At 34.6% G+C, this 27,500-nt stretch overlaps 1 protein-coding gene across 1 annotated transcript in view; it reads left to right on the top strand.

The window, feature by feature from the left end:
• The first annotated feature begins 5,815 nt into the window (after positions 1-5,815).
• PAXX (PAXX non-homologous end joining factor) overlaps positions 5,816-27,500 on the top strand; it is a 35,861-nt gene continuing 14,176 nt past the window's right edge. The window contains exon 1 of the mRNA XM_080990712.1: positions 5,816-5,924. Coding sequence (XP_080846838.1) covers positions 5,833-5,924 — 92 coding nt within the window. The 5' untranslated portion in view covers positions 5,816-5,832. The remainder of the gene's footprint in view (positions 5,925-27,500) is intronic.

Below are 27,500 nucleotides of genomic sequence, written 5' to 3'. Positions count from 1 at the left end.
TATTGTATTGTACTGTACTGTACTGTATTGTATTATTATATTATATTATATTATATTATATTATATTATATTATATTATATTATATTATATTATATTACTATAATATTGAGTATAATATAATAAATAAATATATTGCAACCTTTTGCCAATTGGATTCCACCTTTGCAACCTCTTTTTTGCAAGGAAAAGCAGCAGAAATTCCATATGATAATTATAATATATTTATGCTTATATTATATTATATTATATTACTAGTTTTCCAGTTTCCCTTTTTGCAATAATAATAATAAATTATTTATTTTTATTATTATGATGATGATGATGATGATGAATAATATATTTATTTATTATAATATGATAATTATAATATAATATTTATGATTATATTATATTATATTATTATTATATTATATTATTATATTATTATAATATATTTATTATAATATAATAAATAAATATATTGCAACCTTTTGCAAATTGGATTCCACCTTTATTTATTATAATATGATAATTATAATATAATATTTATGATTATATTATATTATATTATTATAATATTATATTATTATATTATTATAATATAATATTTATTATAATATAATAAATAAATATATTGCCACCTTTTGCCAATTGGATCCCACCTTTATTTATTATAATATGATAATTATAATATAATATTTATGATTATATTATATTACATTACATTACATTACATTACATTATATTATATTTAGTATAATATAATAAATAAATATATTGCAACCTTTTGCAAATTGGATTCCACCTTTATTTATTATAATATGATAATTATAATATAATATTTATGATTATATTATATTACATTACATTACATTACATTACATTACATTATATTTAGTATAATATAATAAATAAATATATTGCAACCTTTTGCCAATTGGATCCCACCTTTATTTATTATAATATGATAAGTATAATATAATATTTATGATTATATTACATTACATTACATTACATTACATTACATTTAGTATAATATAATAAATAAATATATTGCAACCTTTTGCCAATTGGATCCCACCTTTATTTATTATAATATGATAAGTATAATATAATATTTATGATTATATTATATTACATTACATTACATTACATTACATTACATTACATTACATTATATTTAGTATAATATAATAAATAAATATATTGCAACCTTTTGCCAATTGGATCCCACCTTTATTTATTATAATATGATAAGTATAATATAATATTTATGATTATATTATATTATATTATATTACATTATATTACATTACATTACATTACATTACATTATATTATATTATATTTAGTATAATATAATAAATAAATATATTGCAACCTTTTGCCAATTGGATCCCACCTTTATTTATTATAATATGATAAGTATAATATAATATTTATGATTATATTATATTATATTATATTACATTATATTACATTACATTACATTACATTACATTACATTACATTACATTATATTTAGTATAATATAAGAAATAAATATATTGCAACCTTTTGCAAATTGGATTCCACCTTTATTTATTATAATATGATAATTATAATATAATATTTATGATTATATTACATTACATTACATTACATTACATTATATTATATTTAGTATAATATAATAAATAAATATATTGCAACCTTTTGCAAATTGGATCCCACCTTTATTTATTATAATATGATAATTATAATATAATATTTATGATTATATTACATTACATTACATTACATTACATTATATTATATTTAGTATAATATAATAAATAAATATATTGCAACCTTTTGCCAATTGGATCCCACCTTTATTTATTATAATATGATAAGTATAATATAATATTTATGATTATATTATATTACATTACATTACATTACATTACATTACATTATATTATATTTAGTATAATATAATAAATAAATATATTGCAACCTTTTGCAAATTGGATTCCACCTTTATTTATTATAATATGATAATTATAATATAATATTTATGATTATATTATATTACATTACATTACATTACATTACATTACATTACATTACATTATATTTAGTATAATATAATAAATAAATATATTGCAACCTTTTGCCAATTGGATCCCACCTTTATTTATTATAATATGATAAGTATAATATAATATTTATGATTATATTATATTATATTATATTACATTATATTACATTACATTACATTACATTACATTATATTTAGTATAATATAAGAAATAAATATATTGCAACCTTTTGCAAATTGGATTCCACCTTTATTTATTATAATATGATAAGTATAATATAATATTTATGATTATATTACATTACATTACATTACATTACATTACATTACATTATATTATATTTAGTATAATATAATAAATAAATATATTGCAACCTTTTGCAAATTGGATTCCACCTTTATTTATTATAATATGATAAGTATAATATAATATTTATGATTACATTACATTACATTACATTACATTACATTACATTATATTTAGTATAATATAATAAATAAATATATTGCAACCTTTTGCCAATTGGATCCCACCTTTATTTATTATAATATGATAATTATAATTACATTACATTATATTATATTTAGTATAATATAATAAATAAATATATTGCAACCTTTTGCCAATTGGATCCCACCTTTATTTATTATAATATGATAAGTATAATATAATATTTATGATTATATTATATTATATTATATTACATTATATTACATTACATTACATTACATTACATTACATTACATTATATTTAGTATAATATAAGAAATAAATATATTGCAACCTTTTGCCAATTGGATTCCACCTTTATTTATTATAATATGATAATTATAATATAATATTTATGATTATATTACATTACATTACATTACATTACATTACATTACATTATATTATATTTAGTATAATATAATAAATAAATATATTGCAACCTTTTGCAAATTGGATTCCACCTTTATTTATTATAATATGATAATTATAATATAATATTTATGATTACATTACATTACATTACATTACATTACATTACATTACATTACATTATATTATATTTAGTATAATATAATAAATAAATATATTGCAACCTTTTGCAAATTGGATTCCACCTTTATTTATTATAATATGATAATTATAATATAATATTTATGATTACATTATATTACATTACATTACATTACATTACATTACTAGTTTTCCAGTTTCCCTTTCTGCAATAATAATAATAAATTATTTATGATGATGATGATGATGATGATGATGAATATATTTATTTATTTATTATAATATGATAATTATAATATAATATTTATGATTATATTATATTATATTATTATTATTATATTATTATAATATAATATTTAGTATAATATAATAAATATATTGCAACCTTTTGCAAATTGGATTCCACCTTTATTTATTATAATATGATAATTATAATATAATATTTGTGATTATATTATATTACATTACATTACATTACATTACATTACATTACATTATATTATATTATATTATATTATATTATATTATATTATATTATATTTAGTATAATATAATAAATAAATATATTGCAACCCTTTGCAAATTGGATTCCACCTTTGCAACCTCTTTTTGCAAAGAAATCCCATTGCAATCTCCCGGCTCCCCCTGCCGGCCGCTCTGTGCAAAACTTCCCAGCAGCCCTTGCGGCCGGAGCAAAGGATTCTGGGAGTGGTAGTCTTCCTTTTGATTGCAACCAGGGAGAAGTTTGCATGGAAGGAACATTTGCAATCTCCTCGCTTTTTGCAAGAAACGCAACGGGGACGCAGATGCAACATTTTGCAACTTGGTTTCTTGTTCTACATTTGCAAAACTCCAGGAATTCCAGTTTCCCTTTTTGCAAGAAAATTCCAGCTGCAAAGTTTTGCCAAATTCCTCGCTTTTGGCCAGAAAAGCCACAGGGACGCAGATGCAACATTTTGCCAATTGGATTCGATTCCCACGTTTGCAACCTCTTTTTGCAAGCTAAGCAGCAGTAATTCCAGTTTCCCTTTTTGCAAAAAAAAGCAACAAGAATTCCAGTTTCCCTTTTTGCAAAAAAAGCCACAAGAATTCCAGTTTCCCTTTTTGCAAAAAAAGCCACAAGAATTCCAGTTTCCCTTTTTGCAAAAAAAGCCACAAGAATTCCAGTTTCCCTTTTTGCAAAAAAAGCAACAAGAATTCCAGTTTCCCTTTTTGCAAAAAAAGCCACAAGAATTCCAGTTTCCCTTTTTGCAAAAAAAGCAACAAGAATTCCAGTTTCCCTTTTTGCAAAAAAAAGCAACAAGAATTCCAGTTTCCCTTTTTGCAAAAAAAGCAACAAGAATTCCAGTTTCCCTTTTTGCCAAAAAAGCAACAAGAATTCCAGTTTCCCTTTTTGCAAGAAAAGCAGCAGAAATTCCGGCTGCAAAGTTTTGCCAAATTCCTCGCTTTTGGCAAGAAAAGCAACAGGGATCAGATGCAACGTTTTGCAAAAAAAGGTTAATTCTGCACATTTGCAACTTCCCTGCTTTTTGCAAGAAAAGCAACAAGAATTCCAGTTTCCCTTTTTGCAAAAAAAAGCAACAAGAATTCCAGTTTCCCTTTTTGCAAGAAAAGCAGCAGAAATTCCGGCTGCAAAGTTTTGCCAAATTCCTCGCTTTTGGCAAGAAAAGCAACAGGGATCAGATGCAACGTTTTGCAAAAAAAGGTTAATTCTGCACATTTGCAACTTCCCTGCTTTTTGCAAGAAAAGCAACAGGGATCAGATGCAACGTTTTGCCAAAAAAGGTTAATTCTGCACATTTGCAACTTCCCTGCTTTTGGCAAGAAGAGCAACAGGGATCAGATGCAACGTTTTGCAAAAAAAGGTTAATTCTGCACATTTGCAACTTCCCTGCTTTTTGCAAGAAAAGCAACAGGGATCAGATGCAACGTTTTGCAAAAAAAAGGTTAATTCTGCACATTTGCAACTTCCCTGCTTTTGGCAAGAAAAGCAACAGGGATCAGATGCAACGTTTTGCAAAAAAAAAGGTTAATTCTGCACATTTGCAACTTCCCTGCTTTTGGCAAGAAAAGCAACAGGGATCAGATGCAACGTTTTGCCAAAAAAGGTTAATTCTGCACGTTTGCAACTTCCCTGCTTTTTGCAAGAAAAGCAACAGGGATCAGATGCAACGTTTTGCAAAAAAAAAGGTTAATTCTGCACATTTGCAACTTCCCTGCTTTTTGCAAGAAAAGCAACAAGAATTCCAGTTTCCCTTTTTGCAATAATAATAATAGATTTATTTATTATTATTATTATTATAATAAATAATATATTTATTTATTTATTATAATATAATTATAATATTATATTATATTATATTATATTATTACATTACATTATTATAATATAATATTTAGTACAATATAATAAATAAATACATGGCAACCTTTTGCAAATTGGATTCCACCTTTATTTATTATAATATGATAATTATAATATAATATTTATGATTATATTATATTATATTACATTACATTACATTACATTACATTACATTACATTACATTATATTATATTATATTATATTATATTATATTTAGTATAATATAATAAATAAATATATTGCAACCTTTTGCCAATTGGATCCCACCTTTGCAACCTCTTTTTGCAAAGAAATCCCATTGCAATCTCCCGGCTCCCCCTGCCGGCCGCTCTGTGCAAAACTCCCAGCAGCCCTTGCGGCCGGAGCAAAGGATTCTGGGAGTGGTAGTCTTCCTTTTGATTGCAACCAGGGCGAAGTTTGCATGGAAGGAACCGGAGTCGTCCGCTTGGTGCAAGACGGAGAGGATTACCTCTGCTTTTGCAGCAAAAGCGGCGAAGGATCCATCCGTTTCCAGTGAGTTGGGATCTAGCAGATCCCCAGATCCCTTGCAAATTGGCTGCCTTTTGCAGTTTTGCAAACTTCCGGCTTTGCAAACTTCCGGTCCCCGCTGAAAACAATTTTATTCTCTGCTTTTATTTTATTTTATTTTTAATTTTCTCCGCTGCTTTTGCACATTTTGCTGCTGTTTGCAATAAGAAGCAACAGTTGCAATTTCTGCAAATAATTTTATTCGACGCTTTTGCACCTTTTGCTGCTGTTTGCAATAAGAAGCAACAGTTGCAATTGGAAATAATTGCAGTTCCCGTTGCAAATAATTTTATTTTCCGCTTTTGCACGTTTTCTGCTGTTTGCATTCCGAAGCAAGAGTTGCAATTGGAGATTATTGCAGTTTCCACTGCAAATGATTTTATTCTCTGCTTTTATTTTATTTTATTTTGTATTTTCTCCGCCGCTTTTGCACATCTCCCGCCGTTTGCAAGAAGAAGCAACAGTTGCAACTTTTGTAGAACGTTGCAAATAATTTTATTTTCCGCTTTTGCACATTTTCTGCTGTTTGCATTCAGAAGCAAGAGTTGCAATTGGAAATAATTGCAGTTCCCGTTGCAAATAATTTTATTTTCCGCTTTTGCACGTTTTCTGCTGTTTGCATTCAGAAGCAAGAGTTGCAATTGGAGATTATTGCAGTTTCCACTGCAAATGATTTTATTCTCTGCTTTTATTTTATTTCATTTTATTTTTCTTTTATCTTCTGCTTTTGCACATTTTCCGCTGTTTGCAAGAAGAAGCAACAGTTGCAATTTCTGTACACATTGCAAATAATTTTATTCGACGCTTTGGCACTTTTTGCTGCTGTTTGCAATAATAATAATAATAATAATAATAATAATTTTATTTTACGCTTTTGCACATTTTCCGCTGTTTGCAAGAAGAAGCAACAGTTGCAACTTTTGTAGAACGTTGCAAATAATTTTATTTTCCGCTTTTGCACATTTTCTGCTGTTTGCATTCAGAAGCAACAGTTGCAATTGGAAATAATTGCAGTTCCCATTGCAAATAATTTTATTTTCCGCTTTTGCACATTTTCTGCTGTTTGCATTCCGAAGCAAGAGTTGCAATTGGAGATTATTGCAGTTTCCACTGCAAATGATTTTATTCTCTGCTTTTATTTTATTTTATTTTATTTTATTTTTCTTTTATCTTCTGCTTTTGCACGTTTTCCGCTGTTTGCAAGAAGAAGCAACAGTTGCAATTTCTGTACACATTGCAAATAATTTTATTCGACACTTTGGCACCTTTTGCTGCTGTTTGCAATAATAATAATAATAATAATAATAATAATAATAATAATAATAATAATTTTATTTTACGCTTTTGCACATTTTCAGCTGTTTGCAATAAGAAGCAACAGTTGCAATTTCTGTACACATTGCAAGTAATTTTATTTTCCGCTTTTGCACATTTCCCGCTGTTTGCATGAAGAAGCAAGAGTTGCAATTGGAGATTCTTGCAGCCACTGTTGCACAAAAAATTATTCTCCATATTTCAACACTTCCTGCTGTTTGCAATGATTGCCACCATTGCATGAAATTTTATTTTCCGCATTTGCACGTTTCCTGCTGTTTGCATTAAGAAACAAGAGTTGCAATTGGAAATAACTGCAGTTCCCATTGCAAATAATTTTATTTTCCGCTTTTGCACATTTCCTGCTGTGTGCATTCAGAAGCAAGAGTTGCAATTGGAAATAATTGCAGTTCCCGTTGCAAATAATTTTATTCTGCACATTTGCAAATCTTTCGCTGTTTGCATTAAGAAGCGACTTTTGCAATTGGAAATAATTGCAGTTCCCATGGCAAGTAATTTTATTTTCCGCTTTTGCACGTTTTCTGCTGTTTGCAATCAAAAGGACAGTTGCAATTTGAAATTCTTGTCGTCCAACTTGCATGAAAGTTTATTTGCAATAAAAATAATAATTTATTTAAGAATCATAATAATTTAAGAAGAATTTATTTGCAATAAAAATAATAATTTATTTAAGAATCATCATAATTTAAGAAGCATTTATTTGCAATAAAAATAATAATTTATTTAAGAATCATCATAATTTAAGAAGAATTTATTTGCAATAAAAATAATAATTTATTTAAGAATCATCGTAATTTAAGAATAATTTATTTGCTGTTTGCAAGAAGAAGCAACAGTTGCATGAAATTTTATTTTCCACATTTGCAAACTTTCTGCTGTTTGCATTAAGAAGCGACTTTTGCAATTGGAAATAATTGCAGTTCCCATTGCAAATAATTTTATTTTCCGCTTTTGCACATTTTCTGCTGTTTGCATTCAGAAGCAAGAGTTGCAATTGGAGATTATTGCAGTTTCCACTGCAAATGATTTTATTCTCTGCTTTTATTTTATTTCATTTTATTTTTCTTTTATCTTCTGCTTTTGCACATTTTCCGCCGTTTGCAAGAAGAAGCAACAGTTGCAACTTTTGTAGAACGTTGCAAATAATTTTATTTTCCGCTTTTGCACATTTTCTGCTGTTTGCATTCAGAAGCAACAGTTGCAATTGGAAATAATTGCAGTTCCCATTGCAAATAATTTTATTTTCCGCTTTTGCACATTTTCTGCTGTTTGCATTCAGAAGCAACAGTTGCAATTGGAGATTATTGCAGTTTCCACTGCAAATGATTTTATTCTCTGCTTTTATTTTATTTCATTTTATTTTTCTTTTATCTTCTGCTTTTGCACATTTTCCGCTGTTTGCAAGAAGAAGCAACAGTTGCAATTTCTGTACACATTGCAAATAATTTTATTCGACGCTTTGGCACCTTTTGCTGCTGTTTGCAATAATAATAATAATAATAATAATAATAATAATAATAATAATAATTTTATTTTACGCTTTTGCACATTTTCCGCTGTTTGCAAGAAGAAGCAAGAGTTGCAATTTCTGTACACATTGCAAATAATTTTATTCGATGCTTTTGCAGCTTTTGCTGCTGTTTGCAATAAGAAGCAACAGTTGCAATTGGAAATAATTGCAGTTCCCATTGCAAATAATTTTATTTTCCGCTTTTGCACATTTTCTGCTGTTTGCATTCAGAAGCAAGAGTTGCAATTGGAGATTATTGCAGTTTCCACTGCAAATGATTTTATTCTCTGCTTTTATTTTATTTCATTTTGTATTTTCTCCGCCGCTTTTGCACATCTCCCGCCGTTTGCAAGAAGAAGCAACAGTTGCAACTTTTGTAGAACGTTGCAAATAATTTTATTTTCCGCTTTTGCACATTTTCTGCTGTTTGCATTCAGAAGCAACAGTTGCAATTGGAAATAATTGCAGTTTCCACTGCAAATGATTTTATTCTCTGCTTTTATTTTATTTCATTTTATTTTTCTTTTATCTTCTGCTTTTGCACATTTTCCGCTGTTTGCAAGAAGAAGCAACAGTTGCCATTTCTGTAGAACGTTGCAAATAATTTTATTCGACGCTTTTGCACATTTTGCTGCTGTTTGCATATGAAGCAAGAGTTGCAATTGGAGATTCTTGCAGCCACTGTTGCACAAAAAATTATTCATATTTCAACACTTCCTGCTGTTTGCAATGATTGCCACCATTGCATGAAATTTTATTTCCCGCATTTGCAAACGTTCTGCTGTTTGCAATAAAAAGCAACTCTTGCCATCGGAAATTCTTGCAGCCGTTGTTGCATTAAATTTTATTTCCCGCTTTTGCAAACTTTCTGGTGCTTGCATTCAGAAGGAATAATTGTTGCAATTGGTTTCCCCATTGCAAAAAAATTTATTCTGCACATTTGCAAACCTTCCGGCTGTTTGCAAGAAAAAGCGACGCTTGCCATCGGAAATTTTTATTCTGCACCTTCCTCTGCTTGCAATTCGAAGCGACGGTTGCGATCAAAGGTTTTTGCAGCTATTGTTGCAAAAAATTTTATTATACGCTTTTGCACATTTCCCGCTACTTGTAATAAGAAGGAATGCTTGCAATTGGAAATTATTGCAGCCGCAGTTGCATGAAAATCTATTCTGCACATTTGCAACGTTCCGCAGCTTTGCAAAGTTCCGGCTGTTTGCAAGAAAAAGCAAAGCTTGCAATGAGAGATTCTTGCAATCGATTCCCAGATCCTTTGCAAGCTTTGCAAACTTCCGGTTCTTTGCATTAAATGTTATTCTCTGCATTTGCAAACTTTCTGGTGCTTGCAAGAAAAAGCGGCGGTTGCAATTGGAGATTATTGCCGTCCAACTTGCATGAAGATTTATTGGCAATAAGAATAAGAATAATTTATTTAAGAATAATAATTATTTATTTAAGAATAATTTTTATTATTATTTTTTTTTATTATTATTATTATTATTATTATTTGCCGTTTGCAAGAAAAAGCGGCGGTTGCAATTGGAGACTATTGCAGCAACTGTTGCATGAAATTTTATTTTCCGCTTTTGCAAACTTTCTGGTGCTTGCCATAAGAAGCAGCGGTTCCAATTGAGAATTATTGCCGTCCAACTTGCATGAAAATATATTTGCAATAAGAATAAGAATAATTTATTTAAGAATAATAATAATTTAATTTAAGAATAATAGTTATTATTATTTCAGAATAATAATAATTTAATTTAATAATAATATGTTGCATGGAATTTTATTCTGCACATTTGCAACGTTCTGCAGCTTTGCAGACTTCCGGTTGTTTGCAATAAAAAGCAACAGTTGCAATTGGAATTTATTGCAGCCATTGTTGCATTAAAAGTTCTTCTCTGCATTTGGAAACTTTCCGCTGTTGGCAAGAAAAAGCAACCGTTGCAATTTCTGTAGCCATTGCAAATGATTTTATGCTGTGCATTTGCAAACTGCAAATGATTTTATTCTGTGCATTTGCAAACTTCCAAGAAGCAACAGTTGCCATCGGAAATTATTGCAGCCATTGTTGCATGAAATTTTATTCTGCACCTTTGCAAACTTCCGGTTGTTTGAAAGAAAAAGCGACGCTTGCAATCGGAAATTATTATTCTGCAGCTTTGCAAACTTCCGGCTGCTTGCAATAGGAAGCGGCGGTTGCAACCCGAAGTTAAATTGGAACTTAATTCTGCACAGTTGCAAACCTTCCGCTGTTTGCAATCAGAAGCAGCCACTGTTGCACAGAATTTTATTTTCCACATTTGCAAACTTTCTGCTCGTTGCAATAAAAAGCAACGGTTGCAATTGGAAATAATTGCAGTTCCCATTGCAAATAATTTTATTTTCTGCTTTTGCAAACTTTCTGCTGTTTGCAATCAAAAGGACAGTTGCAATTTGAAATTCTTGCCGTCCAACTTGCATGAAAGTTTATTTGCGATAAAAATAATAATTTATTTAAGAATCATAATAATTTAAGAAGAATTTATTTGCCATAAAAATAATAATTTATTTAAGAATCATAATAATTTAAGAATAATTTATTTGCCATAAAAATAATAATTTATTTAAGAATCATCATAATTTAAGAATAATTTATTTGCTGTTTGCAAGAAGAAGCAACAGTTGCATGAAATTTTATTTTCCACATTTCCAAACTTTCTGCTGTTTGCAAGAAGAAGTGACTTTTGCAATTGGAAATAATTGCAGTTCCCATTGCAAGTAATTTTATTTTATGCTTTTGCAAACTTTCTGCTCTTTGCAATCAAAAGGACAGTTGCAATTTGAAATTCTTGCCGTCCAACTTGCATGAAAGTTTATTTGCAATAAGAATTATAATTTATTTAAGAATCATAATAATTTAAGAAGAATTTATTTGCAATAAAAATAATAATTTATTTAAGAATCATAATAATTTAAGAATAATTTATTTGCTGTTTGCAAGAAGAAGCAACAGTTGCATGAAATTTTATTTTCCACATTTCCAAACTTTCTGCTGTTTGCAAGAAGAAGCGACTTTTGCAATTGGAAATAATTGCAGTTCCCATTGCAAGTAATTTTATTTTATGCTTTTGCAAACTTTCTGCTCTTTGCAATCAAAAGGACAGTTGCAATTTGAAATTCTTGCCGTCCAACTTGCATGAAAGTTTATTTGCAATAAGAATAATAATTTATTTAAGAATCATAATAATTTAAGAAGAATTTATTTGCAATAAAAATGATAATTTATTTAAGAATCATAATAATTTAAGAATAATTTATTTGCTGTTTGCAAGAAGAAGCAACAGTTGCATGAAATTTTATTTTCCACATTTCCAAACTTTCTGCTGTTTGCAAGAAGAAGCGACTTTTGCAATTGGAAATAATTGCAGTTCCCATTGCAAGTAATTTTATTTTATGCTTTTGCAAACTTTCTGCTCTTTGCAATCAAAAGGACAGTTGCAATTTGAAATTCTTGCCGTCCAACTTGCATGAAAGTTTATTTGCAATAAGAATAATAATTTATTTAAGAATCATAATAATTTAAGAAGAATTTATTTGCAATAAAAATGATAATTTATTTAAGAATCATAATAATTTAAGAATAATTTATTTGCTGTTTGCAAGAAGAAGCAACAGTTGCATGAAATTTTATTTTCCACATTTGCAAACTTTCTGCTGTTTGCAAGAAGAAGCAACAGTTGCATGAAATTTTATTTTCCACATTTGCAAACTTTCTGCTGTTTGCAAGAAGAAGCAACAGTTGCATGAAGTTTTATTTTCCACATTTGCAAACTTTCTGCTGTTTGCAAGAAGAAGCAACAGTTGCAACTGGAAATTATTGCAGCTCCCATTGCAAATAATTTTATTCTCTGCTTTTGCAAACTTTCTGCTCTTTGCAATCAAAAGGACAGTTGCAATTTGAAATTCTTGCCGTCCAACTTGCATGAAAGTTTATTTGCAATAAGAATAATAATTTATTTAAGAATCATAATAATTTAAGAAGAATTTATTTGCAATAAAAATAATGATTTATTTAAGAATCATCATAATTTAAGAAGCATTTATTTGCAATAAAAATAATAATTTATTTAAGAATCATCATAATTTAAGAATAATTTATTTGCTGTTTGCAAGAAGAAGCAACAGTTGCATGAAATTTTATTTTCCACATTTGCAAACTTTCTGCTGTTTGCATTAAGAAGCGACTTTTGCAATTGGAAATAATTGCAGTTCCCATTGCAAATAATTTTATTTTCCGCTTTTGCACGTTTTCTGCTGTTTGCAATAAGAAGCGACTTTTGCAATTGGAAATAGTTGCAGTTCCCATTGCAAATAATTTTATTCTGCACATTTGCAAATCTTTCGCTGTTTGCATTAAGAAGCGGCTTTTGCAATTTGAGATTATTGCAGCTCCCATTGCAAGTAATTTTATTTTCCGCTTTTGCACGCTTTCTGCTGTTTGCAAGAAGAAGCAAGAGTTGCAATTGGAAATAATTGCAGTTCCCATTGCAAATAATTTTATTTTCCGCTTTTGCACGTTTTCTGCTGTTTGCAATAAGAAGCAACAGTTGCAATTGGAAATAATTGCAGTTCCCATTGCAAATAATTTTATTTTCTGCTTTTGCAAACTTTCTGCTGTTTGCAATCAAAAGGACAGTTGCAATTTGAAATTCTTGCCGTCCAACTTGCATGAAAGTTTATTTGCAATAAAAGTAATAATTTATGTAAGAATAAGAATAATAATTTAAGAATAATTTATTTGCAGTTGGCAATAAGAAGCGGCGGTTACAATTCTGTTGCACAGAATTTTATTTCCCACATTTGCAAACTTTCTGCTGTTTGCAATCAAAAGGACAGTTGCAATTTGAAATTCTTGCCGTCCAACTTGCATGAAAGTTTATTTGCAATGAAAATAATAATTTATGTAAGAAGAAGAATAATTTAAGAATAATTTATTTGCAGTTGGCAATAAGAAGCGGCGGTTACAATTCTGTTGCACAGAATTTTATTTCCCACATTTGCAAACTTTCTGCTGTTTGCAATCAAAAGGACAGTTGCCATTTGGAATTCTTGCCGTCCAACTTGCATGAAAGTTTATTTGCAATGAAAATAATAATTTATTTAAGAAGAAGAATAATTTAAGAATAATTTATTTGCAGTTGGCAATAAGAAGCGGCGGTGACAATTCGAGATTCTCACAGTTCCCATTGCAAATCCTTTTCTTTCCCGCATTTGCAAACTTTCTGCTCTTTGCAATAAGAAGCAACAGTTGCAATCGGAAATTATTGCAGTTCCCATTGCAAATAATTTTATTTTCTGCTTTTGCAAACTTTCTGCTGTTTGCAATGAAAAGGACAGTTGCAATTTGAAATTCTTGCCGTCCAACTTGCATGAAAGTTTATTTGCAATAAGAATAATAATTTATTTAAGAATCATAATAATTTAAGAAGAATTTATTTGCAATAAAAATGATAATTTATTTAAGAAGAAGAATAATTTAAGAAGAATTTATTTGCAATAAAAATAATGATTTATTTAAGAATCATCATAATTTAAGAATAATTTATTTGCTGTTTGCAAGAAGAAGCAACAGTTGCATGAAATTTTATTTTCCACATTTGCAAACTTTCTGCTGTTTGCAAGAAGAAGCAACAGTTGCATGAAATTTTATTTTCCACATTTGCAAACTTTCTGCTGTTTGCAAGAAGAAGCAACAGTTGCAACTGGAGATTATTGCAGCTCCCATTGCAAATAATTTTATTCTCTGCTTTTGCAAACTTTCTGCTCTTTGCAATCAAAAGGCCAGTTGCAATTTGAAATTCTTGCCGTCCAACTTGCATGAAAGTTTATTTGCAATGAAAATAATAATTTATTTAAGAAGAAAAATAATTTAAGAATAATTTATTTGCCGTTTGGAATAAGAAGCGGCGGTGACAATTCGAGATTCTTACAGTTCCCATTGCAAATCCTTTTATTTCCCGCATTTGCAAACTTTCTGCTCTTTGCAATAAGAAGCAACAGTTGCAATCAGAAATTATTGCAGTTCCCATTGCAAATAATTTTATTTTCTGCTTTTGCAAACTTTCTGCTGTTTGCAATGAAAAGGACAGTTGCAATTTGAAATTCTTGCCGTCCAACTTGCATGAAAGTTTATTTGCAATGAAAATAATAATTTATTTAAGAAGAAGAATAATTTAAGAATAATTTATTTGCCGTTGGCAATAAGAAGCGGCGGTTACAATTCTGTTGCACAGAATTTTATTTCCCACATTTGCAAACTTTCTGCTGTTTGCAATCAAAAGGCCAGTTGCAATTTGAAATTCTTGCCGTCCAACTTGCGTGAAAGTTTATTTGCAATGAAAATAATAATTTATTTAAGAAGAAGAATAATTTAAGAATAATTTATTTGCAGTTGGCAATAAGAAGCGGCGGTGACAATTCGAGATTCTCGCAGTTCCCATTGCAAATCCTTTTCTTTCCCACATTTGCAAACTTTCTGCTCTTTGCAATAAGAAGCAACAGTTGCAACTGGAAATTATTGCAGCTCCCATTGCAAATAATTTTATTCTCTGCTTTTGCAAACTTTCTGCTCTTTGCAATCAAAAGGACAGTTGCAATTTGAAATTCTTGCCGTCCAACTTGCATGAAAGTTTATTTGCAATAAGAATAATAATTTATTTAAGAATAATAATAATAATTTAAGAATAATTTATTTGCAGTTGGCAATAAGAAGCGGCGGTTACAATTCTGTTGCACAGAATTTTATTTCCCACATTTGCAAACTTTCTGCTGTTTGCAATCAAAAGGACAGTTGCAATTTGAAATTCTTGCCATCCAACTTGCATGAAAGTTTATTTGCAATGAAAATAATAATTTATTTAAGAAGAAGAATAATTTAAGAATAATTTATTTGCAGTTTGCAATAAGAAGCGGCGGTGACAATTCGAGATTCTCGCAGTTCCCATTGCAAATCCTTTTCTTTCCCACATTTGCAAACTTTCTGCTCTTTGCAATAAGAAGCAACAGTTGCAATCGGAAATTATTGCAGTTCCCATTGCAAATAATTTTATTTTCTGCTTTTGCAAACTTTCTGCTGTTTGCAATGAAAAGGACAGTTGCAATTTGAAATTCTTGCCGTCCAACTTGCGTGAAAGTTTATTTGCAATGAAAATAATAATTTATTTAAGAAGAAGAAGAATTTAAGAATAATTTATTTGCCGTTGGCAATAAGAAGCGGCGGTGACAATTCTGTTGCACAGAATTTTATTTCCCACATTTGCAAACTTTCTGCTCTTTGCAATCAGAAGCAAGAGTTGCAATCGGAAATAATTGCAGTTCCCGTTGCAAATAATTTTATTCTGCGCCTTTGCAAATCTTTCGCTGTTTGCATTCAGAAGCGACTTTTGCAATTGGAGGTTATTGCAGCCGTCATTGCATTAAATTTTATTCTGCGCCTTTGCAAACCTTCCGCTCTTTGCAATCAGAAGCGACACTTGCAATGGGAGATAACGGCAGTTCCCATTGCAAATCATTTTATTCGACGTTTTTTGCACATTTTTGGTGTTTGCATGAAGAAGCAGCAGTTGCAATCGGAGATTATTGCAGCCCTTGTTGCACGAAATTTGATTTTCCGCATTTAATAATAATAATAATAATAATATCTTTATTGTCATTACTTATGACAATAAATTACTTATTTGCAAACCTTCCGGCTGTTTGCAATAAAAAGCGACGCTTGCAATCGGGAATTTTATTCTCCGCATTTGCAAACTTCCCGCCGCTTGCAATTGGCGATTCTTGCAGCCGTGGAATTTTATTCTTTGCGTTTGCAGGCGCTTTGCTGTTTGCGAGAAGAAGCAACGGTTGCGTGAAATTTTATTTTCCACATTATTTTGATTTTCCGGATAGGATAGGATAGGATAGGATAGGAGACAAGGATAGGATAGGATAGGATAGGATAGGATAGGATAGGATAGGAGACAAGGATAGGATAGGATAGGATAGGATAGGATTGGATAGGAGACAAGGATAGGATAGGAGACAAGGATAGGATAGGATAGGATAGGAGACAAGGATAGGATAGGAGACAAGGATAGGATAGGATAGGAGACAAGGATAGGATAGAAGGATAGGATAGGAGACTAGGATAGGATAGGAGACTAGGATAGGATAGGAGACAAGGATAGGATAGGAGGTTAGGATAGGAGACAAGGATAGGATAGGATAGGAGACGAGGATAGGATAGGATAGGAGGATAGGATAGGATAGGATAGGATAGGATAGGAGACAAGGATAGGATAGGATAAGAGGATAGAAGGGTAGGATAGGATAGGAGACAAGGATAGGATAGGATAGGATAGGATAGGATAGGATAGGATAGGAGACGAGGATAGGATAGGAGACAAGGATAGGATAGGAGACAAGGATAGGATAGGAGGATAGGATAGGAGACAAGGCTAGGATAGGAGACAAGGATAGGATAGGAGACTAGGATAGGATAGGAGACAAGGATAGGATAGGATAGGATAGGATAGGATAGGAGACTAGGATAGGATAGGATAAAAGGATAGGATAGGATAGGATAGGAGACAAGGATAGGATAGGATAGGATAGGATAGGATAGGATAGGAGACAAGGATAGGATAGGATAGGATAGGATAGGATAGGAGACAAGGATAGGATAGGATAGGATAGGATAGGAGACAAGGATAGGATAGGATAGGATAGGATAGGATAGGATAGGAGACTAGGATAGGATAGGAGACAAGGATAGGATAGGATAGGATAGGATAGGATAGGATAGGATAGGATAAAAGGATAGGATAGGATAGGATAGGAGACAAGGATAGGATAGGAGACAAGGATAGGATAGGATAGGAGACGAGGATAGGATAGGATAGGAGGATAGGATAGGATAGGATAGGATAGGATAGGATAGGATAGGAAACAAGGATAGGATAGGATAAGAGGATAGAAGGGTAGGATAGGATAGGAGACAAGGATAGGATAGGATAAGAGGATAGAAGGGTAGGATAGGATAGGAGACAAGGATAGGATAGGATAGGATAGGATAGGATAGGATAGGATAGGATAGGAGACGAGGATAGGATAGGAGACAAGGATAGGATAGGAGACAAGGATAGGATAGGAGGATAGGATAGGAGACAAGGATAGGATAGGAGACTAGGATAGGATAGGAGACAAGGATAGGATAGGATAGGATAGGATAATAGGATAGGATAGGATAGGATAATAGGATAGGATAGGATAGGAGACAAGGATAGGATAGGAGACAAGGATAGGATAGGATAGCAGACGAGGATAGGATAGGATAGGAGGATAGGATAGGATAGGATAGGATAGGATAGGATAGGATAGGATAGGATAGGAGACAAGGATAGGATAGGAGACGAGGATAGAATAGGAGACAAGGATAGGATAGGAGACTAGGATAGGATAGGAGACTAGGATAGGATACGAGGATAGGATGGGATACTAGATTAGGATAGAAGGATAGGATAGGATAGGAGGATAGGAGACTAGGATAGGATAGGAGACAAGGATAGGATAGGATAGGATAGAATAGGATAGGATAGGATAGGAGACAAGGATAGGATAGGAGACTAGGATAGGATAGGATAGGATAAAAGGATAGGATAGGATAGGATAGGATAGGAGACTAGGATAGGATAGGATAGGATAGGATAGGAGAGGAGACTAGGATAGAATAGGAGACAAGGATAGGATAGGATAGGATAGGATAGGAGACAAGGATAGGATAGGATAGGATAGGATAGGATAGGATAGGAGACTAGGATAGGATAGGATAGGAGACTAGGATAGGATAGGATAGGATAGGATAGAATAGGAGACAAGGATAGGATAGGATAGGATAGGAGACAAGGATAGGATAGGAGACAAGGATAGGAGACTAGGATAGGATAGGAGACAAGGATAGGATAGGATAGGATAGGATAGGAGACAAGGATAGGATAGGATAGGATAGGATAGGATAGGATAGGATAGGATAGGATAGGATAGGAGACTAGGATAGGATAGGATAGGAGACTAGGATAGGATAGGATAGGATAGAATAGGAGACAAGGATAGGATAGGATAGGATAGGAGACAAGGATAGGATAGGAGACAAGGATAGGAGACTAGGATAGGATAGGAGACAAGGATAGGATAGGATAGGATAGAATAGGATAGGATAGGATAGGAGACAAGGATAGGATAGGATAGGATAGGATAGGATTGGATAGGAGACAAGGATAGGATAGGAGACAAGGATAGGATAGGATAGGATAGGAGACAAGGATAGGATAGGAGACAAGGATAGGATAGGATAGGAGACAAGGATAGGATAGAAGGATAGGATAGGAGACTAGGATAGGATAGGAGACTAGGATAGGATAGGAGACAAGGATAGGATAGGAGGTTAGGATAGGAGACAAGGATAGGATAGGATAGGAGACGAGGATAGGATAGGATAGGAGGATAGGATAGGATAGGATAGGATAGGATAGGAGACAAGGATAGGATAGGATAAGAGGATAGAAGGGTAGGATAGGATAGGAGACAAGGATAGGATAGGATAGGATAGGATAGGATAGGATAGGATAGGAGACGAGGATAGGATAGGAGACAAGGATAGGATAGGAGACAAGGATAGGATAGGAGGATAGGATAGGAGACAAGGCTAGGATAGGAGACAAGGATAGGATAGGAGGATAGGATAGGAGACAAGGATAGGATAGGAGACTAGGATAGGATAGGAGACAAGGATAGGATAGGATAGGATAGGATAGGAGACTAGGATAGGATAGGATAAAAGGATAGGATAGGATAGGATAGGAGACAAGGATAGGATAGGATAGGATAGGATAGGATAGGAGACAAGGATAGGATAGGATAGGATAGGATAGGAGACAAGGATAGGATAGGATAGGATAGGATAGGAGACAAGGATAGGATAGGATAGGATAGGATAGGATAGGATAGGATAGGAGACTAGGATAGGATAGGAGACAAGGATAGGATAGGATAGGATAGGATAGGATAGGATAGGATAAAAGGATAGGATAGGATAGGATAGGATAGGATAGGAGACAAGGATAGGATAGGAGACAAGGATAGGATAGGATAGGAGACGAGGATAGGATAGGATAGGAGGATAGGATAGGATAGGATAGGATAGGATAGGATAGGATAGGATAGGAAACAAGGATAGGATAGGATAAGAGGATAGAAGGGTAGGATAGGATAGGAGACAAGGATAGGATAGGATAAGAGGATAGAAGGGTAGGATAGGATAGGAGACAAGGATAGGATAGGATAGGATAGGATAGGATAGGATAGGATAGGAGACGAGGATAGGATAGGAGACAAGGATAGGATAGGAGACAAGGATAGGATAGGAGGATAGGATAGGAGACAAGGATAGGATAGGAGACTAGGATAGGATAGGAGACAAGGATAGGATAGGATAGGATAGGATAGGATAATAGGATAGGATAGGATAGGATAATAGGATAGGATAGGATAGGAGACAAGGATAGGATAGGAGACAAGGATAGGATAGGATAGCAGACGAGGATAGGATAGGATAGGAGGATAGGATAGGATAGGATAGGATAGGATAGGATAGGATAGGATAGGATAGGATAGGATAGGAGACAAGGATAGGATAGGAGACGAGGATAGAATAGGAGACAAGGATAGGATAGGAGACTAGGATAGGATAGGAGACTAGGATAGGATAGGATAGGAGACAAGGATAGGATAGGAGACGAGGATAGAATAGGAGACAAGGATAGGATAGGAGACTAGGATAGGATAGGAGACTAGGATAGGATAGGAGACAAGGATAGAATAGGAGACAAGGATAGGATAGGATAGGATAGGATAGGATAGGATAGGATAGGATAGGATGGGTTGGGTTGGATAGGATAGGATAGGAGACTAGGATAGGATAGGATAGGATAGGATAGGAGACTAGGATAAGATAGGAGACAAGGATAGGATAGGATAGGATAGGATAGGATAGGATAGGATAGGAGACTAGGATAGGATACGAGGATAGGATGGGATACTAGATTAGGATAGAAGGATAGGATAGGATAGGAGGATAGGAGACTAGGATAGGATAGGAGACAAGGATAGGATAGGATAGGATAGAATAGGATAGGATAGGATAGGAGACAAGGATAGGATAGGAGACTAGGATAGGATAGGATAGGATAAAAGGATAGGATAGGATAGGATAGGATAGGATAGGAGACTAGGATAGGATAGGATAGGATAGGATAGGAGAGGAGACTAGGATAGAATAGGAGACAAGGATAGGATAGGATAGGATAGGATAGGAGACAAGGATAGGATAGGATAGGATAGGATAGGATAGGATAGGATAGGATAGGAGACTAGGATAGGATAGGATAGGATAGGATAGGAGACTAGGATAGAATAGGAGACAAGGATAGGATAGGATAGGATAGGAGACAAGGATAGGATAGGAGACAAGGATAGGAGACTAGGATAGGATAGGAGACAAGGATAGGATAGGATAGGATAGGATAGGATAGGATAGGATAGGAGACTAGGATAGGATACGAGGATAGGATGGGATACTAGATTAGGATAGAAGGATAGGATAGGATAGGAGGATAGGAGACTAGGATAGGATAGGAGACAAGGATAGGATAGGATAGGATAGAATAGGATAGGATAGGATAGGAGACAAGGATAGGATAGGAGACTAGGATAGGATAGGATAGGATAAAAGGATAGGATAGGATAGGATAGGATAGGAGACTAGGATAGGATAGGATAGGATAGGATAGGATAGGATAGGATAGGAGAGGAGACTAGGATAGAATAGGAGACAAGGATAGGATAGGATAGGATAGGATAGGATAGGAGACAAGGATAGGATAGGATAGGATAGGATAGGATTGGATAGGAGACAAGGATAGGATAGGAGACAAGGATAGGATAGGATAGGATAGGATAGGAGACAAGGATAGGATAGGAGACAAGGATAGGATAGGATAGGATAGGATAGGATAGGAGACAAGGATAGGATAGAAGGATAGGATAGGAGACTAGGATAGGATAGGAGGATAGGATAGGATAGGAGACTAGGATAGGATAGGAGACAAGGATAGGATAGGAGGTTAGGGTAGGATAGGAGACAAGGATAGGATAGGCTAGGATAGGATAGGATAGGAGACAAGGAGAGGATAGAAGGATAGGATAGGAGAGGATAGGATAGGATAGGATAGAAGGATAGGATAGGATAGGATAGGATAGGAGACAAGGATAGGATAGGATAGGAGACAAGGATAGGATAGGATAGGAGACAAGGATAGGATAGGATAGGATAGGATAGGATAGGATAGGATAGGATAGGATAGGATAGGTGACAAGGATAGGATAGGATAGGAGACTAGGATAGGATAGGAGGATAGGATAGGAGACTAGGATAGGATAGGAGACAAGGATAGGATAGGAGAGGATAGGAGACTAGGATAGGATAGGATAGGATAGGATAGGATAGGAGACAAGGATAGGATAGGAGGATAGGATAGGAGACAAGGATAGGATAGGATAGGAGACAAGGATAGGATAGGAGACAAGGATAGGATAGGATAGGATAGGATAGGAGACAAGGATAGGATAGGATAGGAGACAAGGATAGGATAGGATAGGATAGGATAGGATAGGATAGAAGGATAGGATAGGATAGGATAGGAGACAAGGATAGGATAGGATAGGAGACAAGGATAGGATAGGATAGGATAGGATAGGGTAGGAGACAAGGATAGGATAGGATAGGATAGGATAGGATAGGATAGGATAGGAGACAAGGATAGGATAGGAGACCAGGATAGGATAGGATAGGATAGGATAGGATAGGATAGGAGGATAGGATAAGATAGGATAGGATAGGATAGGATAGGAGGATAGGAGAGGATAGGATAGGAGACTAGGATAGGATAGGAGACAAGGATAGGATAGGATAGGATAGGATAGGAGGATAGGATAAGATAGGATAGGATAGGAGACTAGGATTGGATAGGAGACAAGGATAGGATAGGAGACAAGGATAGGATAGGATAGGATAGGAGACTAGGATAGGATAGGAGACAAGGATAGGATAGGATAGGATAGGATAGGAGGATAGGATAAGATAGGATAGGATAGGAGACTAGGATAGGATAGGAGACTAGGATAGGATAGGATAGGAGACAAGGATAGGATAGGAGACTAGGATAGGATAGGAGACTAGGATAGGATAGGATAGGATAGGATAGGAGGATAGGAGAGGATAGGATAGGAGACTAGGATAGGATAGGAGACAAGGATAGGATAGGATAGGAGGCAAGGATAGGATAGGAGACTAGGATAGGATAGGAGACAAGGATAGGATAGGATAGGATAGGATAGGAGGATAGGATAAGATAGGATAGGATAGGAGACTAGGATAGGATAGGAGACTAGGATAGGATAGGATAGGATAGGAGACAAGGATAGGATAGGAGACAAGGATAGGATAGGAGACAAGGATAGGATAGGGGGGTAGGATAGGATAGGATAGGATAGGATAGGATAGGATAGGATAGGAGGATAGGATAGGATAGGAGACAAGGATAGGATATGATAGGATAGGATAGGATAGGAGACAAGGATAGGATAGGAGGATAGGATAGGAGACTAGGATAGGATAGGAGACAAGGGTAGGATAGGAGGATAGGATAGGAGACAAGGATAGGATAGGATAGGAGACAAGGATAGGATAGGAGGATAGGATAGGATAGGATAGGATAGGAGACTAGGATAGAATAGGAGACAAGGATAGGATAGGATAGGATAGGAGACAAGGATAGGATAGGATAGGATAGGATAGGATAAAAGGATAGGATAGGATAGGATAGGAGACTAGGATAGGATAGGATAGGATAGGATAGGATAGGATAGGAGACTAGGATAGGATAGGAGACAAGGATAGGATAGGAGACTAGGATAGGATAGGAGACAAGGATAGGATAGGATAGGATAGGAGACAAGGATAGGATAGGAGACAAGGATAGGATAGGATAGGATAGGATAGGATAGGAGACAAGGATAGGATAGGATAAGAGGATAGAAGGGGAGGATAGGATAGGAGACAAGGATAGGATAGGATAAGAGGATAGAAGGGTAGGATAGGATAGGAGACAAGGATAGGATAGGATAGGATAGGATAGGATAGGATAGGAGACGAGTATAGGATAGGAGACAAGGATAGGATAGGAGACAAGGATAGGATAGGAGGATAGGATAGGAGACAAGGATAGGATAGGATAGGATAGGATAGGATAGGATAGGATAGGAGACTAGGATAGGATAGGAGACAAGGATAGGATAGGATAGGATAGGATAGGATAAAAGGATAGGATAGGATAGGATAGTATAGGAGACAAGGATAGGATAGGAGACAAGGATAGGATAGGATAGGAGGATAGGATAGGATAGGATAGGATAGGATAGGATAGGATAGGATAGGATAGGAGACAAGGATAGGATAGGATAAGAGGATAGAAGGGTAGGATAGGATAGGAGACAAGGATAGGATAGGATAGGATAGGATAGGAGACGAGGATAGGATAGGAGACAAGGATAGGATAGGAGGATAGGATAGGAGACAAGGATAGGATAGGAGACTAGGATAGGATACGAGGATAGGATGGGATACTAGATTAGGATAGAAGGATAGGATAGGATAGGATAGGAGGATAGGAGACTAGGATAGGATAGGAGACAAGGATAGGATAGGATAGGATAGGATAGGATAGGATAGGATAGGAGACATGGATAGGATAGGATAGAATAGGATAGGATAGGATAGGAGACAAGGATAGGATAGGAGACAAGGATAGGATAGGAGACAAGGATAGGATAGGAGGGTAGGATAGGATAGGATAGGATAGGATAGGATAGGATAGGATAGGATAGGAGGATAGGATAGGATAGGAGACAAGGATAGGATATGATAGGATAGGATAGGATAGGAGACAAGGATAGGATAGGAGGATAGGATAGGAGACTAGGATAGGATAGGAGACAAGGGTAGGATAGGAGGATAGGATAGGAGACAAGGATAGGATAGGATAGGAGACAGGGATAGGATAGGAGGATAGGATAGGATAGGATAGGATAGGATAGGATAGGATAGGAGACTAGGATAGAATAGGAGACAAGGATAGGATAGGATAGGATAGGATAGGATAGGATAAAAGGATAGGATAGGATAGGATAGGATAGGATAGGATAGGATAGGAGAGTAGGATAGGATAGGATAGGAGACTAGGATAGGATAGGAGACAAGGATAGGATAGGAGACTAGGATAGGATAGGAGACAAGGATAGGATAGGATAGGATAGGAGACAAGGATAGGATAGGAGACAAGGATAGGATAGGATAGGATAGGATAGGAGACAAGGATAGGATAGGATAAGAGGATAGAAGGGTAGGATAGGATAGGAGACAAGGATAGGATAGGATAAGAGGATAGAAGGGTAGGATAGGATAGGAGACAAGGATAGGATAGGATAGGATAGGATAGGAGACGAGGATAGGATAGGAGACAAGGATAGGATAGGAGACAAGGATAGGATAGGAGGATAGGATAGGAGACAAGGATAGGATAGGATAGGATAGGATAGGATAGGATAGGATAGGAGACTAGGATAGGATAGGAGACAAGGATAGGATAGGATAGGATAGGATAAAAGGATAGGATAGGATAGGATAGGATAGGATAGGATAGGATAGGAGACAAGGATAGGATAGGAGACAAGGATAGGATAGGATAGGAGACGAGGATAGGATAGGATAGGATAGGAGGATAGGATAGGATAGGATAGGATAGGATAGGAGACAAGGATAGGATAGGATAAGAGGATAGAAGGGTAGGATAGGATAGGAGACAAGGATAGGATAGGATAGGATAGGATAGGAGACGAGGATAGGATAGGAGACAAGGATAGGATAGGAGGATAGGATAGGAGACAAGGATAGGATAGGAGACTAGGATAGGATACGAGGATAGGATGGGATACTAGATTAGGATAGAAGGATAGGATAGGATAGGATAGGAGGATAGGAGACTAGGATAGGATAGGAGACAAGGATAGGATAGGATAGGATAGGATAGGAGACATGGATAGGATAGGATAGGATAGAATAGGATAGGATAGGATAGGATAGGAGACTAGGATAGGATAGGATAGGATAGGATAGGAGACTAGGATAGGATAGGATAGGATAGGAGACTAGGATAGAATAGGAGACAAGGATAGGATAGGATAGGATAGGATAGGATAGGATAGGATAGGAGACAAGGATAGGATAGGAATCAAGGATAGGATAGGATAGGATAGGATAGGATAGGATAGGATAGGAGACAAGGATAGGATAGGAGACAAGGATAGGATAGAAGGATAGGATAGGAGACTAGGATAGGATAGGAGGATAGGATAGGATAGGAGACTAGGATAGGATAGGAGACAAGGATAGGATAGGAGGTTAGGATAGGATAGGAGACAAGGATAGGATAGGCTAGGATAGGATAGGATAGGAGACAAGGATAGGATAGGATAGGATAGGATAAAAGGATAGGATAGGATAGGATAGGATAGGAGACAAGGATAGGATAGGAGACAAGGATAGGATAGGATAGGAGACGAGGATAGGATAGGATAGGAGGATAGGATAGGATAGGATAGGATAGGATAGGATAGGAGACAAGGATAGGATAGGATAAGAGGATAGAAGGGTAGGATAGGATAGGAGACAAGGATAGGATAGGATAAGAGGATAGAAGGGTAGGATAGGATAGGAGACAAGGATAGGATAGGATAGGATAGGATAGGATAGGATAGGATAGGATAGGATAGGAGACGAGGATAGGATAGGAGACAAGGATAGGATAGGAGACAAGGATAGGATAGGAGGATAGGATAGGAGACAAGGCTAGGATAGGAGACAAGGATAGGATAGGAGGATAGGATAGGAGACAAGGATAGGATAGGAGACAAGGATAGGATAGGATAGGAGACGAGGATAGGATAGGATAGGAGGATAGGATAGGATAGGATAGGATAGGATAGGATAGGATAGGATAGGAGACAAGGATAGGATAGGATAAGAGGATAGGATAGGATAGGATAGGAGACAAGGATAGGATAGGATAGGATAGGATAGGATAGGATAGGATAGGATAGGAGACAAGGATAGGATAGGATAGGAGACTAGGATAGGATAGGATAGGATAGGAGACAAGGATAGGATAGGATAGGATAGGATAGGATAGGAGACGAGGATAGTCTAGGATAGGAGACAAGGATAGGATAGGAGACTAGGATAGGATAGGAGACTAGGATAGGATAGGAGACAAGGATAGAATAGGAGACAAGGATAGGATAGGATAGGAGACAAGGATAGGATAGGATAGGATAGGATAGGGTAGGTGACAAGGATAGGATAGGATAGGAGGATAGGATAGGAGACTAGGATAGGATAGGAGACTAGGATAGGATAGGAGACAAGGATAGGATAGGATAGGATAGGAGACAAGGATAGGATAGGAGGATAGGATAGGAGACAAGGATAGGATAGGATAGGATAGGATAGGATAGGAGACAAGGATAGG

The sequence above is a fragment of the Podarcis pityusensis genome (assembly GCF_964106645.2).
Source record: "Podarcis pityusensis genome assembly, chromosome: Z".
NCBI lineage: Eukaryota > Metazoa > Chordata > Lepidosauria > Squamata > Lacertidae > Podarcis > Podarcis pityusensis.
Note: the sequence above shows the minus strand (reverse complement) of the source record. Positions and strands in the feature narration are given on the sequence as shown.